We start from the raw sequence: 17,535 nt of genomic DNA, 5'->3' as shown, positions 1-17,535 counted from the left end.
TCTTTGAACCACTCAAGAGTCTTTCTTGACTTTTCGACGGCACCCACTCTATCGTTCCAGTCGCACTCATTGTCCGGTCGTACCTCGAACTATCTCGACCGCTCTTGAACATCAGACATATCACACCCGCCGAATACCCCCGAGTGACAAGATGTCTGACAGAAGATCCGGCGACGAGTCGCGCGCAAAGCGTCAAAAGATGGAATCCGACCCTGCCTCGAACCCTTACCTTGCTCACATGAACCACGACGAAGACAATGTCTATTCCAACGGAAGATCCAGAGGAAGCGGAACCGACGGTCTCACCCACCTCAAGCGCCACACCACTACCGCCGCCCAAGCAGCAAAGGCCGAGGACGGTCCTTCCAATCCTTTCAATGGCAACAACCTCTCAGAGCGCTACTTTGGCATCCTGAAGACTCGCAGAAACCTGCCTGTCCACGCTCAAAGGTATGCCCTTCTATTCGCAGCCAACCGTGTCACTTGCTAACCAGGCGCGCAGAGATGAGTTCCTCCAAATGTTCCAGCAAACCCAAATTCTCGTCTTCGTCGGTGAGACTGGTTCAGGAAAGACGACACAAATCCCCCAATTCGTCCTCTACGATGATCTCCCACACCAGCAGGGCAAGATGGTCGCTTGTACCCAGCCTCGTCGTGTCGCTGCCATGTCCGTCGCCCAGCGTGTCGCTCAAGAGATGGATGTCACTCTCGGTCAGGAAGTTGGTTACAGCATTCGTTTCGAGGACATGACTTCGCAAAACACCATTCTCAAGTACATGACTGATGGTATGCTTCTGCGTGAAGCCATGAACGACCACAACCTCAGCCGCTACAGCACTATCATTCTCGATGAAGCTCACGAGCGTACTCTTGCCACCGATATCCTCATGGGTCTTCTCAAGGAGGTCGCTCAGCGCAGACCCGACCTGAAGATCATCATCATGTCCGCTACTCTGGATGCCGAAAAGTTCCAGAAGTACTTCAACGATGCCCCTCTGCTTGCCGTTCCTGGTCGTACCCACCCCGTCGAGATTTTCTATACCGCCGAACCCGAGAGAGACTACGTCGAAGCCGCTATTCGCACCGTTCTCCAGATTCACGCCACCGAGCCCGAAGGTGATATTCTTCTCTTCTTGACTGGTGAAGAGGAGATTGAAGATGCTTGCAGAAAGATTAGTTTAGAGTCAGACGAGATGATCAGAGAAGCAGATGCAGGCCCACTCAAGGTCTACCCTCTGTACGGTTCTCTGCCCCCAGCCCAACAACAGCGCATCTTTGACCCTGCCCCTGCACCTTTCCGTGCTGGTGGTCGTCCTGGTCGCAAGGTCATCATTTCTACCAACATTGCCGAAACTTCGCTCACTATCGATGGCATCGTCTACGTTATCGACCCCGGATTCAGCAAGCAGAAGGTCTACAACCCCAGAATCAGAGTCGAGTCTCTGCTCGTTTCGCCTATTTCCAAGGCTTCAGCTCAACAGCGTGCTGGTCGTGCTGGACGTACCAAGCCTGGAAAGGCTTTCCGTCTCTACACCGAGGCCGCATTCAAGAAAGAGCTCATTGACCAATCATACCCTGAAGTTCTGCGTTCAAACCTGTCATCAACAGTTCTGGAATTGAAGAAGCTTGGTATCGACGACTTGGTACATTTCGACCTTATGGATCCTCCTGCACCCGAGACTCTTATGCGTGCTTTGGAAGAGCTCAACTACCTGGCATGTCTTGATGATGAGGGTGAGCTGACCGAGCTTGGTCGCCTGGCTTCAGAGTTCCCTCTCGACCCTGCCCTTGCAGTCATGCTCATCTCATCGCCTGAGTTCTACTGCTCCAACGAAATCCTTTCCCTCACAGCACTTCTCTCAGTACCCAACATCTTCGTGCGACCAAACAGCGCTCGCAAGCGTGCCGATGAGATGAAGGACCTGTTTGCACACCCCGACGGTGACCATCTTACCATGCTCAACGTCTACCACGCCTTCAAGTCACCGGCAGCACAAGAGAACCCCAAGCAATGGTGTCACGATCACTTCTTGTCATACCGTGCTCTGCAGCAGGCCGACAATGTGCGCATGCAACTCAAGAGAATCATGGAGCGCAGCGAGATCGAGCTCATGTCGACACCATTCGAGGACAAGAAGTACTACGAGAACATCCGCAAGGCTCTGGTGTGTGGTTACTTCATGCAGTGTGCCAAGCAAGACTCTGGCAAGAAGCAGTACATCACAGTCAAGGATGAACAGACCGTCTTGTTGCACCCTTCGACAGTATTGGGCACCGAGAGCGAGTGGGTTCTGTACAATGAATTTGTGCTCACAACAAAGAACTACATCCGCACAGTGACTTCGGTGCGTCCTGAGTGGTTGTTGGACATTGCACCCAAGTACTACAACATTGAGGACTTCAAGAAGGGAGACATGAGAACATCACTGCAAAGAACAGCAGACAAGATGAGAAGGAAGGAGATGCTCGCTGCTGGCAAGCGTTAAAAGTTGAGATGTTTCTAGTATAGATTATTCCGGAAAGGTGGAGAGACAATTCATGATTTTCATTGTCTGGTTAACAGACGAAGTAAAGCCCTCGCATTACATTCCTCGGTCTTCTGTGAATCACATGCTTTTGTCTTTTGTGAAATGGTAGAAGCGACTGGATGTGGAAAAATGATTGACTTCACGAAAGCACGTGCGCGTGACGTGCCTCGGGCCAACTCTTCGCGTCTTCCGCGATCGAGAGCTTGAATGTTTGTCTAGAGCTTCATCCCATCAACACATTTCCTGGTCCTGGAGACATTCACGATGCCGACGACGATCGAGCAGGCTCTAATCACGCTGGTGCCGACTCTCAATTCTCTGCCGCAAGAACTCATCGATCTCTCGACTTCCCTCCTCGCTCAATCACGAAACAAAGCCTCCTCTCTAAAACCAGAAGAAGAAATTGGAAGAACATACACTTGCGCACACATCGCCGTCGACCGACTAAAACACCGTCTGGATATCGATAAAGTGGTTGCTAGACCACCTGTTGCGCCGCGCATCTACAAGAAACTATATGGATACTTGGATGCAGCGCTGAAAGAGCCTGCGACACCGAGGACGAATAGGCTCAAGGATGTGAGTACGACAGGGACGCCTGGAAGCGGAAGAGGAAGAAGAAGTGTGTTGGGTACACCTGTGGGTACGCCGTCCAAGACTCCTGCGAAGAGTGTCAAGAGTGCTGGTGTTACACCATCGAAGACTCCAGCTTCTGTTGCGAAAAGTGTGGACAGTGTTACAGGGTCCGGTAGACGGACGAGGTCAGCGAAAAAGGCTACAGAAGAGGAGGTCGTAATACAAGACTCGGAAGAAGAGAGACAGAGGGAGACGGCAAAAGATCAAGAGGAAGACAATCTGCCGGAACATGTACGTCCTATGGCTGAGGCCGTCTGCGATGCTCTCAATGTGCCACAGGCTACGCCACATGTTTGCGCTGCTCTGTCCGCCATTTTACCTCTACGAGGCTGGAAAGACACCCAGCCTGAACCAACTCCTCACTCCTCCGCAAAGAAGCGAAAACGAACATCCACAGACGGAGAAGAAGTCGCCGCGATTGAGGACTCCTCTACCATCACACCATCATCCCTTCCAGCCCTCATCGCAGCACTCTCTCTCGTCACGACGTTCACACTTCGCAACACAGTCATAGACGGCACAACCTACGCCACCGCCCGCTCCTCCGCCATCACCGCCCTCTCACCAAGTTCTCCTACACCAAAAGACGTCGATGCTTTCTTGCACGCCAGCAAAACAGAAGGCTGGCTCGAACTCCCCTGGTTCACCACTGTAAAAGCCTCAACCCTCCCTTCCATCCCTGCCTTACAAACCCCTAAGAAGAATAAACCACCCGCCAAGACTCCCTTACATCGAAAAGAGAAACATGCTCCACGGCCAGTGCAAAAAGATCTAGATATGGATACAGTGATGGAGGATGTGGATAAGGAGGCAGAAGAGGAAGATAGGGATAGACCTGGTGCGGGTTTGAGATCTGGATTGGGGACTATGTTTCAGGATTCCGTGGATTGGTTGAGTGGGGACAGGAGGAGAGCGTATAGGGTTTGGGAGAGAAAGGTGAGGGCTAGATGTGCAGAGATTGAGAGCAAAGCATGAGTGTCCACAATCTGCTCTTAGGTAGAGTGAGCCACCAACGGAGGCAGCGAAGCGAGAATTTCAAGCTTTAGAACAGATCCTTGAAGCGACGGGCCTTTCGAGCCTGCAGCACTCAATCTTTTCTAGTACTCAAGCAACAAGTCTCGATGATTTTTCAAATGTTTCAGAGGATCTACAAGTCTTCTACAGGCAGATTTGTAGCTTTACGATGTGTCCTTGTGGTTGACAGGGGAAGCACCCTGGCAGCAATGCGGCGCGTACTTGTCAGTATCTGTAGTTACGGCAGGCACGATCGGTCGCCCCGAATTTCGCGAATACCACTCGACCCTCGACACCAATGAGCAATAACCTTCTGCCATTGTATTCATTGATTGCTTTTCATTGCCGCCTACATCTTTCGAGAACATCGAGGCCATCTAGGTATCGTCACAATGGTGACGACAATCGCTCAGCTTGATGCGAATGTGGCCGTGAAGCTTTCCGCTTTCGGTCGCGAACAATCCTTTGTGTGGATCTGCATTCCTCAATCCTGCAGAGACCACCTTTGCCCCGACGATGCCGCTTGACAACTGGAGCCTGAAGAAGCATCCTCAAGACCCGATCAATGTGGCTGATATACAGCATATCGACTGCAAGAGTCGATTGAGAGCAACTCCGTCTCGCCATGGTGGTCCAACGACAGCTCCTTCTACAACCAAGTATATCTCGAAGAGCATCGATGATACTGTTGGAATCATGACTTCTTTGTGTGGATGTTCAACACATACACATCCGGATGCGGACATCTTCAAGCTGCTTTCGACCCAACACGCTTTCAGCACATATGGTGGCCAGCTCACAGGTCTTTCGACCTCTTTCTTCTTTCAACGAACAAGAGAGAGTGCCACCACTGCTGACATCAACTATTTCCTTACCCGTTTTACCATCTTGTCGAATGCTGTTCTTGTTTTCGGCTCTTTCGAATATCCTACATTACCTTTTTGTTTGCTTTAGAACGGAACGAGAGATATTGAAAAAGGTATACTCCATCCCTGACTGTAAAGACTGACAACAGTATGGCGGACCAAGGGAATCAAACCCCAAAATCCGGCTCGAACAAGCTGGCTCCCGAACAGGAGCCAGTAACACCAACATCTCCTGAAATCATCATCACTTCTGCTGAGGATTCGACCAAAGATGAAGAGGTTGAATCTGCCAAAGACTTGCTTCAAGCATCGCACGACACCGAAGACGACGGGGCATTGCCCAAGGTTCATTCTGAACCAGCAGCTGATGCCCAACCCGAGTTCGAGGAGGAGCCTTTGGTCTCCCCCGAGGATGACGAGTTCGAGGTCAGCGGAGAGGCTCTCGAAAGACCTGTCTCTCCCATCGAGGATGAAGAAGAAGATGAGAAGAGTGTAACATCTTCACGCTTCTCTGACTCTGACTCCGACGAAGAGGAAAGAAGAGGCCGCGCTCGCAGATCTTCGAGAGATCGATATATGTCCCCGTCCAGAACATTCATCACTCGCTTTGACAGCCAGGAAAAGCTTGAGAAGAAGGAATCTGACCGACGCCGCAGCAAAGAAGGACTTGCAAAAGGTGAGAGACGTCATACAACGAAATCGAGAAGTCCTCTTGCTATCAAATCTGTCACTCGCAAGGGTGATACTGTCATTGTCACCTCGCCCACACATGGTACCATCACTATCACGGACCCCAAGGTCGTTGAGGAGCTGGCAAATGGTCAGCTTAACCTGTCTCCTGTCAATAAAGCTCTTGACATCTCTCAGGATGCTCAAGATGCCATCCAGCGGGCCTTCGAGGAGCAAGAGATCCTGAAACTCGCCGAGTCTTACAAGAATGGGCCCAAGCATACTCCACCTCCTGTCCCTGCGCGCCCCGAGTCACCGCAGCTCGGCGTCTCAGCTGATGCAAAGACTCCGGTTCACAGCAACAACCCTGCCAGTCAGCACACGAGATTGCCAGGTGTCAGCGCCCCTGCCGAGACTGGTTATCTTCACCGTAGATCTGCTTCGAAGGAGCTCAGCGGCCAATTCTTGATGCAAAAGAGATATGACATGATTTATGGCGATCTGAGAAGACTTGCAGTCAACCCATCCCATCGTATCGCAGGATGGACCAAAGATGATCTCTGGAGCTTCATACGCACGCAGGATAACAAGATTCTTTCTATCTCTCAAGCCTTGCACAAGAACAAGTTGCAATCCGACATTCAGGGTATGGTCACTCTGCAAGACGAAAGAAATTTCGCGAGATCTGAGGTAGAGAGGATCAAATCTGAATTCGAGCTCCAAACGATCGCCAACGAGCAAAGAATCGCAGAGCTTGAGACTGAACTCGACAACGCCGAAGCCGAAAATGAACGTTTGCTAGCTGAGCAGACTATGAATGAGAGTCGCGAAGCCATTCTCAAGTCTCCCATCAAGCTTTCTGTCGAGGCCAGCGAAGCACTTGCCAAGGTTGAGAAGCATTTTGAACAGATCAATACGAAGCACGATGAAGTCTCCAAGGGTATGGATCAACTTCGTTCTCAGCTCGATCTTACGCAACAGCTCAAAGACGACAACAAGGAGCTTCGCCGTAATACGGAACTGTTGGAGAACCAGGTAGAGTTTTATGACCATCAGAACGAGAAGCTCAAGCATAGAATGGACGAACAGGAACTTGAGAACGACCAAATCACCAAAGCGTACAAGATGCTTCAGAAGGAGAATGCTCAGTTGACGGCTCGCGTTCAGACCTTGCAAGCTGCCAGACGCGACATCGAGGACGAGAATACTGAGCTCAAAATCCAACTTGACCTCTGCCAAACCACCAAATCAGAGCTCGAGGAAGATAAGCTCGTCGCTGCTCAACCTAAAGTGGGACCTGTCGACTCATTCTTCTCGACCTTCTCGACCAAAGGCATCGGATCGGAGGAAGAATCGCAAACTCTGAGAGACTCGAATTTGTCGCTCTCGGGCAAGAACTCTGCTCTTGAAAGACTGCTCGCTAGTACCAGAGAGGAGTCTCTCAAGTTCAGAGAATTGTATAACGCTGCCGAGGAACAACGAGTCTGGTCCTTCGCTCACTATGCAACGGTCAGAGAACCATGGCCTGTCGCAACCAGAGAGCATATCGCTCAACTGATTGTTAGCGTGGTCAACGAGAACCGAAAGCCTTCTGAAAAGTCTTCCAAACCTGCAGAAACTGCTCGCGATATCCAATTCGAGCGCACCGGACTTGTCGAGGATGCTCCTCTTCCTGACCTGCTTACCAGGGATCAAGTTGTCACATGGTTTGCCGCAGGTTTGGGAATATCCAAGATCTTCGAGGAAATCCGTGCTCTTGGTCTTGAACTCGACAAAGAGACTGAACAAGAGATTTTGCGTGTCCTCATTGAGCAAGGCTTGTGCTATGGTAACTACGACGTATTTTCTACTTTTGTCTTTGCGGACAGGCCTTTCTCTCGTAAGGAATTCATCGCTCGTCAAACCGATTTGATCACTGTCATGGACGGTCTGGAAAAGAAGATGATCAAGACAGAGACTGATCTCAAACTCGCAAAAGAGAAAGTGACCGAGCTTGAGCAGCAAGACCGCGAATTGTCCACCAAGTTAGAGGAACAAGACCACGACTTGGAGCAAGCCAGACAAGCTCTTGAGACATTCGAAACCTACCATGGTAACCCTGAAGGTGCTCTGGAAGAGTTGATCGAGCTTCGAGCTACACATGCCAACCTTCGTGAGGAGCTCAAGGAAGTCGAGGATGCCAACAAGGAGTTACAAAATCAGGTTGCATACTACGAAAAGGAGCTTGTTGAAGAACGCTCAGAGGCAGAGTCTGGGGGTGTTACTGTTAACGGCTCTACCGACCAAGGGACTTGCAACGTTTTGGCACACCGCGATCTCGAAGCAAGAATACATGATCTTGAGAAGCAGAACCAAGAGCTTGTTGCGTGCAGTAGAGATCAAGACGTGGCTGCTGCTCAGATGCCTAACTCTCCAGCATGTCCTCACTGTCACAAGATGAGAAGGACTATTGCAGATTTGAACCTGAAGCTCAGAAAAGCGAAGGGACAGGCTCTGGAAGATCGAGACAATGCTGGTTCTCCATCCTCCCCTCCAGGTGCATCTCCAACTTCCGAAGAAGCAGCTTCTGCAGAGCCTTACTGCAACGACTGTGCATATCTCTCCAAGCAATTTGGTGATGCCAGACGCCAGAACAAGGAGTTGGAAGAGAAGCTTAGACTCCGCAAGTACGAAATCCGTGGCTGCAACTACGAAACAGATGAGGCTCGACGTGATCTCGATGAGGCCAACGAACGGCTCCAACAGGCCCAGAACGATCTTGCCGACGCTCAGAAGGAGATTCAGAGACTTCGTGCTGAAGACAGTTCTGCATCCCCCGGCAGTACATCTACGGCACCAACATCAGCTGGTGGTGCCTCATTCAGGGACTCCGAAAAGGATGACCGTATCAAGGAGCTTGAAGCATTGCTTGAGAGATCTCAGCAATCCTTGAGTGAGAAGATCAGTGACCGCCTGATTGGAGAATGGGGAGCCAGAAAGCTCGCAGCTCCTCCTGCCGATAAAGAAAACGACCTTTGGGATTCCTTCAGTACCGAGGGCAATGCAAGCAAACTTGCCGCCGAAAAAGCACAGCTTCAAGAGCAAGTCGCAATTATCCAAAACAATCTCGACATGTTCGAAGCTGCCGCCAAGATCTGGGAAGACGAGGCCAATGTCACGGCTTCTCAGATTGAAAACGCAGAAAGCGTCGGTCTTCATGCCAGAATCGAGAACTTACAGAGACAGGTGGAAGTTATCCCTGGTCTTGAAGAGAGGATCTCGACTCTGGTTGAGGAGAAGAAGAATCTCATCGGCAGAGTTGAGTATTTCAACGGAGGCAAGAGACCTGAGTGTTGTCTCGCTACCAGGACTGAACTCCAGAAGGAGATTGATGCTCATGCTGCAACGAGGAAGGAATTGGAAAATTCTGTTGATGCCGCTACCACCAACATGAGCAGTGGCACAAGCGAAGATCCCTGCAAGGATGTCAGGGACGAGCTTGAAGCCCTCAAGATCGAACACGCAGACTTGGAAGATGCCCTTCGAACTACGTCGGTCGAAAATGAGAACAACAAGAAACTACTCAAACAAGCTCGCATCCAGAGTAGCAGAGTAAAGGCTACGGGAGATGCCAACTCCGGAGACCCTTGCAAGGACATCAGGGATGAGCTTGAAACCACTAGAACTCGTTTGAACGAGCTCCAAAGACTGCTCGACGAAGAGAAGGCGAAAAAGCCTACCAACGTGTCTGCACAACAGCACGGTGATCTGATCCAACAGATCTGTGACCTTGAGGCACAGATCGCCAAGACTAAGAGCGCACACGATACTCAAGCCAAGATCGACAAGCTTGTACAACGAGTTCGCGATGATGCTGTCAGAATTGCCGAGCTGAATTTTGAGATTGGCAAGCTTGAGGCTATTTCCAAAGTCTATGTGCTTGCCGGCGATAGACATGGACCCCCTGAGAATGATCATGAGTGCAAAGATACTATCCTGGAACTCATTGCCGCTCAAACTCAGCTCAAGGGACTTATCGATGACTACCGACTAAACGCCCCTGCGAAGAAGTTTAAGCCAGTTGAGGAGAAGAAGGAAGAGCTCAAGCCGAAGCCCAAGGGTCTCATCCAGAGTGTGTTCAGTGTCTTCAAGAAATCCGCAACTGCCACTCAACCCGCTGCCGAAAAACCAGTAGAGGCAACTAAGACAGAGGAGACTCCGGCACCCGAAGCAGAAACAGACCCCGAGAACGACCCTTGCAGCACATACAAGAAGCAACTCAGGGACGTCAAGAAGCAAGTCGATGCCTTCGAGATGCTAACTCTGTACAAGGAGAAATTCTTGAGAGAGCAAGAAATCGTCGAGAGAAAAGACAAGGAGAACATGCAACTCAAGAACAAGCTCGAAGTTGTTCTCAACGACGCACCGACCTCACTTCGCAAGCGTCTCACTGAAGCTCTAGAAGCCAATCGTAGACAAGCCAACATCATCGGCTGCAATGAAATCGTCGCAGCTCAGCACCACAAGGAAATGGCTGCACTCTACAAGAAGCTGGAAGTTCTTCTCAAGCCAGATCAAGTCATAAAAGACTTAATGACCAAGAACCTCGACTTGGAGAAGAAACTTGACAAAGTGCAAGGCAAATTCTTCAAGTCTAATCTTGAGAGTGGCAAGAAGCTCAATTTCTTGGGTAGACAGCTGAGTGAGCTCTATGCTGCGAGAAATGATTGGCGCGATTCAAAGACACAGTTGTCAAAGGGTTTTTGGGAACCTGCTGAGAAGGTTAAGAATAGCAAGACTCCCGAGTCGATCGAGGCAGCTGAAGCTAAGACAAGCGCATCTGCTTCTAAGACACCCGAATCCGCTTCTAAGACGACCGAGTCTGCACCTAAGACAGCCAGCCACGAGACTGGAGAAGACTTCAGAGGTACTGTCGAGAACCCATGGCCGAAAATTACATATGACTGCTGGCCCCAACCTCCTCCTAGATTGCAAAAGACTTTCGACGACATGTACGACGCCAACGAGAAACTTTACAACAATCCTGTCTACGTGCTGAAGGATCGTGTCCCCAATCACCCCAAGCCCGACATCACTGGTCTCTGGAATGAGGTCCAGAATACCCGTTGGCAGCTCACTGAACCCAAGAAGATACCCTTGTACCAGACCGCTATCAAGAAGTCCAACCAGTACACTGAGAATGAGTACTTCTTGCCAGCAGTATGGGCTGTGATTCTGGTCTTGGAACACCTTGGCTACAACCACTACACCATGCCAACATTGGACTTCATCTTTGGACATGAACGTGGACCTCACAGCTTCCTCATTAGATGGGCGTCCTTGTTCTTTTTGTTCTTGGTCATCTATACTTTCTGGCTGTGGCATCAGCTCAGGGGCATCTTTGGCAAGCCTAATGGCGGCGATGGTGGCGATGATGATTCTGACGACAAATCACCGAAGGACGACCCTTGCAAGGATGTCAAGAAGGAACTTGCTGATACTAAGGCTGAATTGGAGAAAGCCAAGGAATCATCCGACAAGGACAAGGATAACTCCAAGAAAGACGACTCCAAGAAGGACGACTCGAACAAGGACAACAGCGATCCCTGCACAGACATCAGAAACGAACTCGCCACTACAACAGCAAAACTCAACGACGCTCAAGCTCAACTGAACGGCGAGAAATCTGTCATTGATTGGAAGAATGACAAGAGAAGCAATTCACAGTGGCAACGACTCCAGAACACAAAGTTTTGGGAGGTTGCTGGCATTCCTGGACCGAGGTTGAGTAATGCTGTTACATTTGGAGAGTTCCAGAGAAATGGTGCTGGTGCATCTAGCGAACCTTCTGTTCACTTTGCTTCTCAAATCGGATCTCGATCTGGATCTAGATCTGCCCCTCCGCCTTACAAGTTGAAACCCACTGAAGAGGACTTCGAGAACTTCGATTTTGCTGCATATCTCAAGTCTCCGGATGATGTATATTGGTCAGGATTCGACAAATATCCTACTCCCGAAGTAGATGCATGGGTCGATGCTGACAACGTTACTGCCACGGAGAAGCTTGGTTCCAAGTCTGCCGCTCCTGAGGTGAAGGATGATGTCGCCACTGATTATGTATCTCCGTTCGACTTTACGACATTCTTCCCACCTGCTGAGGCAGACCTGAATGGACTTGCTGCTGCAGCCGGACTCTTTGGACTCGGAGCTGATACGGACTTCACAGTCAATATGATGCATGCCGATGCAGCATCTATCCCTACTGCAACTGCTTCGACCGACGCTCCCAAGTTTGACTCCAGCATGTTGAAGACGCCATTCGAATGGATTCAAACTCTCAATGCTGAAATAGCGAAGGATTTCAATATGCAGCCGCTTCCCTTCACCTATCCTATCACGGACAACACACCAATGAGTTATGCAGATTTTGTCCAAAATAGACTTGCTGCCCCCCAATCTGCAAACAATAGGCCGATTTGGCTATCGCCTTTCCGCGGTGGAGACGGTACTTTCGACCCCAGCACACCTCCAATTCGAGAGCCGAGGAGGTATAAAGATGACTTCATTCAGAGACTCAAGATGAGACAGGTCTGCTGTGAACAAGACTACAACGAGCAGATCGGAAAGAAGTCGTTGAATCCGGATCCCTCAGCTTCTGAGTCACCCAAAGTATGCAAGCATCGTCCACTAGGACGTCATGGCGCCGACCACTTCGGATCACCTTACGCTCGTCCACGCCGACCTGCCGCAGATTCCAGTAAAAACACCATCCCTGGTCCCTACGCACCCGATCAAGCAACCCTAGCTTCCGCATGGCGAACATACCTGCGAAAACACCCTCGCCTGCGTCGCTTCGTTGCCGGTCGCAACCCATGGGAACGCTCCCCTGCGAAACCTGGTTTCGTTGACTTCGGCGACGAAGCAAGGCAAAGAAAATCCATGGGTGGGGCTTATGGACTCAAGTTCCCGAGTCATGGAGACTTGACTGCTTGGCGTGCCTCTTATGCTTTGTTGCCTCCTTCTGAACAGGATCTCAAGGATATTGATGAGCAGCGTAGGGTAGTTACGGAGATCCCTGAGGCGTTGAGAGGGGCTGGTGGTTCTGCTAGTGGAAGACCTGGGGTTAAGCCTAAGGCTTTTGAGCCTTTCTCCCAAATCCCGGATCTCTTGAGATCGCCTGGTGCAAAGGCTGTACCTGCTGCTCGTACTCATGGTCTATTTGGTGACAAGAATACTGCGGCTTTCCCTCAAATCCCAGAGCAATCGAGAACACCCGGTGCAAAGGCTGCGCCTGCCGCTCCTGCCGATGCTGCTCATGGTGCCTCTGGTGCCAAGCCTTCTGCAGCCTTCCCTCAGATCCCAGATCATCTGAGGAACTTCAGAGTTGGTATGGCTACAGTGCCTGACTTCAATGCCTCTGGGAAATGGCCAGACCCTTGCAAAGACGTCAAGGAGAGACTCGCAGAGGCTCAACAGGAGCTTGACTTATTGATGAGCGAAGACGATTGTGCCGAAGTCAGAAGGCGTGTCAAGGAGCTCTACGAAGAGCTACAAGCCAAGACTATTCTGTATGATCCCGTTCGTGAACAGCTCACTCGTGTTGAGGCCGAATTGGCAGGGGAGAAGAAAGAGCACGAAGCTGCTAAGCAGAAGGTTGCTGTGGCCGATCCTGAGACCATCAAGACAAACGAGCAACAGAAGGCGGACGCTAAAGCTCACCAAGCTGCACTCGATTCTGCTGCTAAGGAAGCAGAGAAGAAGATCACTGCAGCCGAAGCACAAGCTGATCAATTCAAGAGACGCGCCGATGAGTACCGTAGAGCACTTGAGTTTGAAAAGAGTAGAAGACTTGCTACACCGAGGGTTCAAGAGGAAAACGTTGTGCCGCTTTCCACTCAGATGACTTGGCGTCGTTTCTGGATCACTCTTGCTTTGTCAATCTTGCTTTCCTTGTTGGTCTTCCCCTACACGACTCTCGGCCAGATGCCTATGTATCAGGACTCCGCTCTTTCTGTGACCGAGATCTTGTGGTATGACACTATTGAGTCGACTAGAGGCTATCATGGCGTGATTATCGCTCTTGGTGGTAGCGTTCTTGTTGTGCTGATGATTTGGGCTGCTACGCTTGCTTCTGCGAACCGTGGAGTTAGTCCTTACCCTGACTACTACGACGACAACGATGATGGCAACAATGGAGGTGATGGTAAGGACGATGATGAAAAGGGAAATAGCCCCAAGAGTCCACTCTCCGTCTTTCTGCCGCTTTCACCTCGCTCTCCGACTTCCAAGCGCTCTAACCCCAATCCTCCCAAGTCTCCTCGAGGCTTTCAGACAACCCGCCAACAGACTTGGAAGCACTCCTACATCTCATCTGTCAGCACTGAACCTAGAGCAGGCGTATCTGCAGGAAGTAAGACTACTGATCTCTCTCCATACTGCAAACAACTTGAAGACAAGGTAGAGAGACTCGAGAGAGAGCTGTTAGCTTCCAGAACAAAGGTTTCTGCGTTTACTCAGTCGGCGATTTCTTCGATTGACTTGAGACCTCGAGCTGGTCCTTGTGCTGATCAGAAGCGTCAGGCCTTGGCGCACTCGGCTATCAAGAGTATCAGCACTGCACCTCAAGCTGCTAAGAAAGCAGCTAAAACTGTTGAACAGAAGGTTGATCCTACCGCCGATAAGGGTGTTGGATTGTGGAACAAGATCACCACCATTTCTCTATTTACTACCGCACCATCAAGCCCTGCAAAGACGGAGCAGGATCTCAAAGCCGAGCTTGACAACGTCAAGAAAGAACTTGAAGATGCCAAGAAGGAGATCACAGCTAACAAGAAACAACCGGGAGCGGAAGTCGAAGGTTGGGATCCTGTCGAGACATCCAATGATGACTGGATGGACCCTTGCAAGCATGTCAATGAAGAGTTGGAGCGTGCGAAGAAACAGCTTGAGGAAGCAAGAGTCGAGAGTAGTTGGTTGAGGAAGCAGAAGGAAAGAGCTGAGAAGCAGCGAGACGGCATTGATGTGGATGGTGAAGATGAAGGAAACAATGGTGACGACGAATATCCTCCGCCCGGCTCGCTTGAGCTCAAATTCATCGTCGCAGAAGATTTGGTCAAGATGAGAGATCAACAACTCGAGAAGGCTGCTGAAGATTTGAAGAACTGTCACCAAGCCAATGTGGCCTTGCGAAAGAGGTTCTACGACGAACGTGATGGATGGGAAGCTGAGAAGCTGAGAGTGGAGGAATTGAAACAGGCTGCAGCCTCAAAGCAGACTTCAAGTGTTTCTACTCAGACCTCTCCAGTCAAGATCGAGGGCCAACCGGATCCCCAAGCTTCTTCTGGCGGCATCGATCACACGGAGTGCCAGAAGAGGATCCGCGATCTGTTGACCCAGCGTGATCAGCTCAGGGACGACCGCGCCGAAGCAGACTCCAAGTGCCGTGACGCAGAAAGCGAAGCCCGTCAACTCAGAGACCAACTAGTCGTGCTAGACAACAAGAGCAAGCGCCTGGAAAGCAAAATCGACGCCGCCGTCAGAGAGCTTGACCACTACAAAGGCATGTACAACCGCGGCGCCGACCATGGTATGTGCCTAAGAGGTGGCAAACGCGAGATACTTGAAAAGCTTGTTGCCGATTATGAAAGAGACGGAGATCAACGGGTCGCCCAGCACGAAGAAACCATCAAGAATCTCAAGAACCAGATGCAAGGTCTCAAGAATGATGCCTCGAATAGACAAGACATTGCTGAGAGGTGCAAATTGGAAGCTCAACAGCTGAGAAACGACCTTAGCGACGAAGAAAGGCACTCCAGGGAACTAGCCACGAAATACAGGGCTGCCCTTGCCAACGAAAAGAAGGCCCTTGATGATCTCGAAACTGTCAGAACCCAACTTTCGGAGTGCGAACGAGCTAAGGTTCAAATCAAGGAAGATTCATTCGCACAAGAAAGACTGGACATAGCGAACAGGGAAGCCAAAGATGCAAAGGACCAGCTTGACCATTGGGTCAACCAGTTTGAACTCAACAAGACTCCTGTGCCGGAAAACGTATCTTCAGACCCAGAAGTCGCCAAATTGCAGCGATTCTTATTTGATAGGACTAATCATATCGAGATGCTCTTGTCTCAAAAGAAGAGGGTCGAGGAGAACCTTGAGTGGTACAGGAAACGCCTGCAACGAGCTTTCGAAGCCGAGGATCATGAGCAATGCAATGCTATGGAAAAGATGTACAAGCAGCAGGCTGAGATGGCCGAAGAAGCACGCAAGGAAGCTGCGGACAAGAACACCCAAATGTGGTATGATTTCCTGGATGAAAAGACAAAAGCTTACCACGCAAACGAGGCGAAGAAAGCTGCAGAGAAGAGGGTAGGAGAACTTGAGGAAAAGAAGGAAGCACTTGCCAAGCAACTCGAAGACAAGACCAAGATCTGTCCCCCTGAGATCAAAGATGACGATGAGGGCTCTGCATCTTCAGGTATGTTCGACACTTCTTCCATTACCGCATCAGACTAACAAACAAGAGGTGGCTTCTAAAGCACTCCGGGACGCCAGACTTGCAACCAGACTCGCCGAAGCCGAAACCAGAAAACTCAAACTTGAACGCGATCGCCTAGCTCGCGAAAATGCACTTCTCACGCAGCGACTGGAACGCAAGATTGACACCTTGGAGCACTCAACCGAACCCAAGATCTCTAGTGCTTTGCCTCATACACCCATCAGCCTTGACTCCACAGATAAAACCAAAAAACAAAGACCCGCCGACATCATCACCAATTTCTCAAACCTCGAAGACCCATTCTACGAAGGTCTAGTCACCGGAGGCATGACGTCCAGACTCCCCAGATTCAACCCCAATCGACTTCTGGACATTCTTGGTCCTCCGCATTATCTTTATACACCTAAACGTGCTCCGATACCTACTCCCAAACCTCCCTATCCTTCTTTTGAGCCCTTGACACCAGAAGGACGACGCAGATCTGCTGAACGTATGATCAGTGATCCTGACAGAGAAATGGCTTTGGCAGAGGAAAGAGCATATCTTGCTGCTGTAAGAGCTGTGGAGTTTGAGTTTGAGGAACAAAGGAGTGATGAGTATGCGCTGCTGTTTACGCTTTTGAGAGGGAAGTTGAATATTCCTGTCAGAGATGTTAGGGCGAGACTTGAGAGAGTTGATGAAGAAGAGGGCGAAGAAAAAGAAGATACAAAAGCTGAACAAAATTCGGAGTACAAAGAGGAGGCAGATGGTGAAGGGGAAGAGAGTAGTGATAGTAGTTTGGATGATGAAGAGTTCAATGTGAGTTTTCTCATGATAGAAGAAGGTCGAGGAGATCAAGCTGACAAGCGAACAGAAGAGATATAGCATGACACCTACGCCTCTACCACGCAATCGCAGAATTCAGAAGGGTGTTTACAACAGTCCTTGATTTTCGCTTCCGAAGACATCTCTCGCTTTCCACAGAAACAAACATTTCTTGACTATTGCGGGTCGCGACACGAACAAGAAAAACTCAAGGAAACAAAGAAAACAGTTTATCATCACTGTCGCTACAGACGTTTTTGCTATTTCTGCGTCTGGTTGTCTTATCTCGCAATGACTTGCTTCTCAGTACATCGTTTATGGCATTCGCTTTCTTTTGTTATGATGATTTTCATCTGGAGTTGGTGGCTTGATTTGTTTTATGTAGGGATTTCTAGTATTTTGGTTTGAATAGTTATAATATCGATTGTTTGAGTTTAAGCTGTGATGGTTATGTGTCTATCGTGTCCTGAGACGAATTAGATTTGCTGAGCATATAGCCTCTCGCCATCTTCCCAGCATACTCGAGCCGATGGCTTCTCCG

At 50.1% G+C, this 17,535-nt stretch overlaps 3 protein-coding genes across 3 annotated transcripts; all 3 read left to right on the top strand.

The window, feature by feature from the left end:
* Positions 1-151: 151 nt before the first annotated feature.
* M437DRAFT_71822 (P-loop containing nucleoside triphosphate hydrolase protein) lies at positions 152-2,486 on the top strand (the record flags this gene model as incomplete). Its single annotated transcript, XM_041025743.1, has 2 exons — positions 152-450; positions 503-2,486. The coding sequence occupies 2 exons, from the start codon at positions 152-154 to the stop codon at positions 2,484-2,486; spliced, it is 2,283 nt and encodes a 760-aa protein (XP_040883230.1).
* A 306-nt stretch (positions 2,487-2,792) lies between these two features.
* Positions 2,793-4,139, top strand: M437DRAFT_62432 (uncharacterized protein; the record flags this gene model as incomplete). Its single annotated transcript, XM_041024077.1, has 1 exon — positions 2,793-4,139. One exon carries the CDS (start codon positions 2,793-2,795, stop codon positions 4,137-4,139), a length of 1,347 nt encoding a protein of 448 aa, XP_040883229.1.
* Positions 4,140-5,194: 1,055 nt separating this feature from the next.
* On the top strand, positions 5,195-17,054 carry M437DRAFT_62431 (uncharacterized protein; the record flags this gene model as incomplete). The annotated part of the gene is made up of 2 exons (XM_041024076.1): positions 5,195-16,169; positions 16,216-17,054. The coding sequence occupies 2 exons, from the start codon at positions 5,195-5,197 to the stop codon at positions 17,052-17,054; spliced, it is 11,814 nt and encodes a 3,937-aa protein (XP_040883228.1).
* Positions 17,055-17,535: the final 481 nt, after the last annotated feature.

This window comes from Aureobasidium melanogenum (assembly GCF_000721775.1).
Source record: "Aureobasidium melanogenum CBS 110374 unplaced genomic scaffold scaffold_2, whole genome shotgun sequence".
Lineage (NCBI taxonomy): Eukaryota > Fungi > Ascomycota > Dothideomycetes > Dothideales > Saccotheciaceae > Aureobasidium > Aureobasidium melanogenum.
The sequence above is the reverse complement of the archived record's forward strand: the minus strand, read 5'-3'. Positions and strand labels throughout refer to the sequence as shown.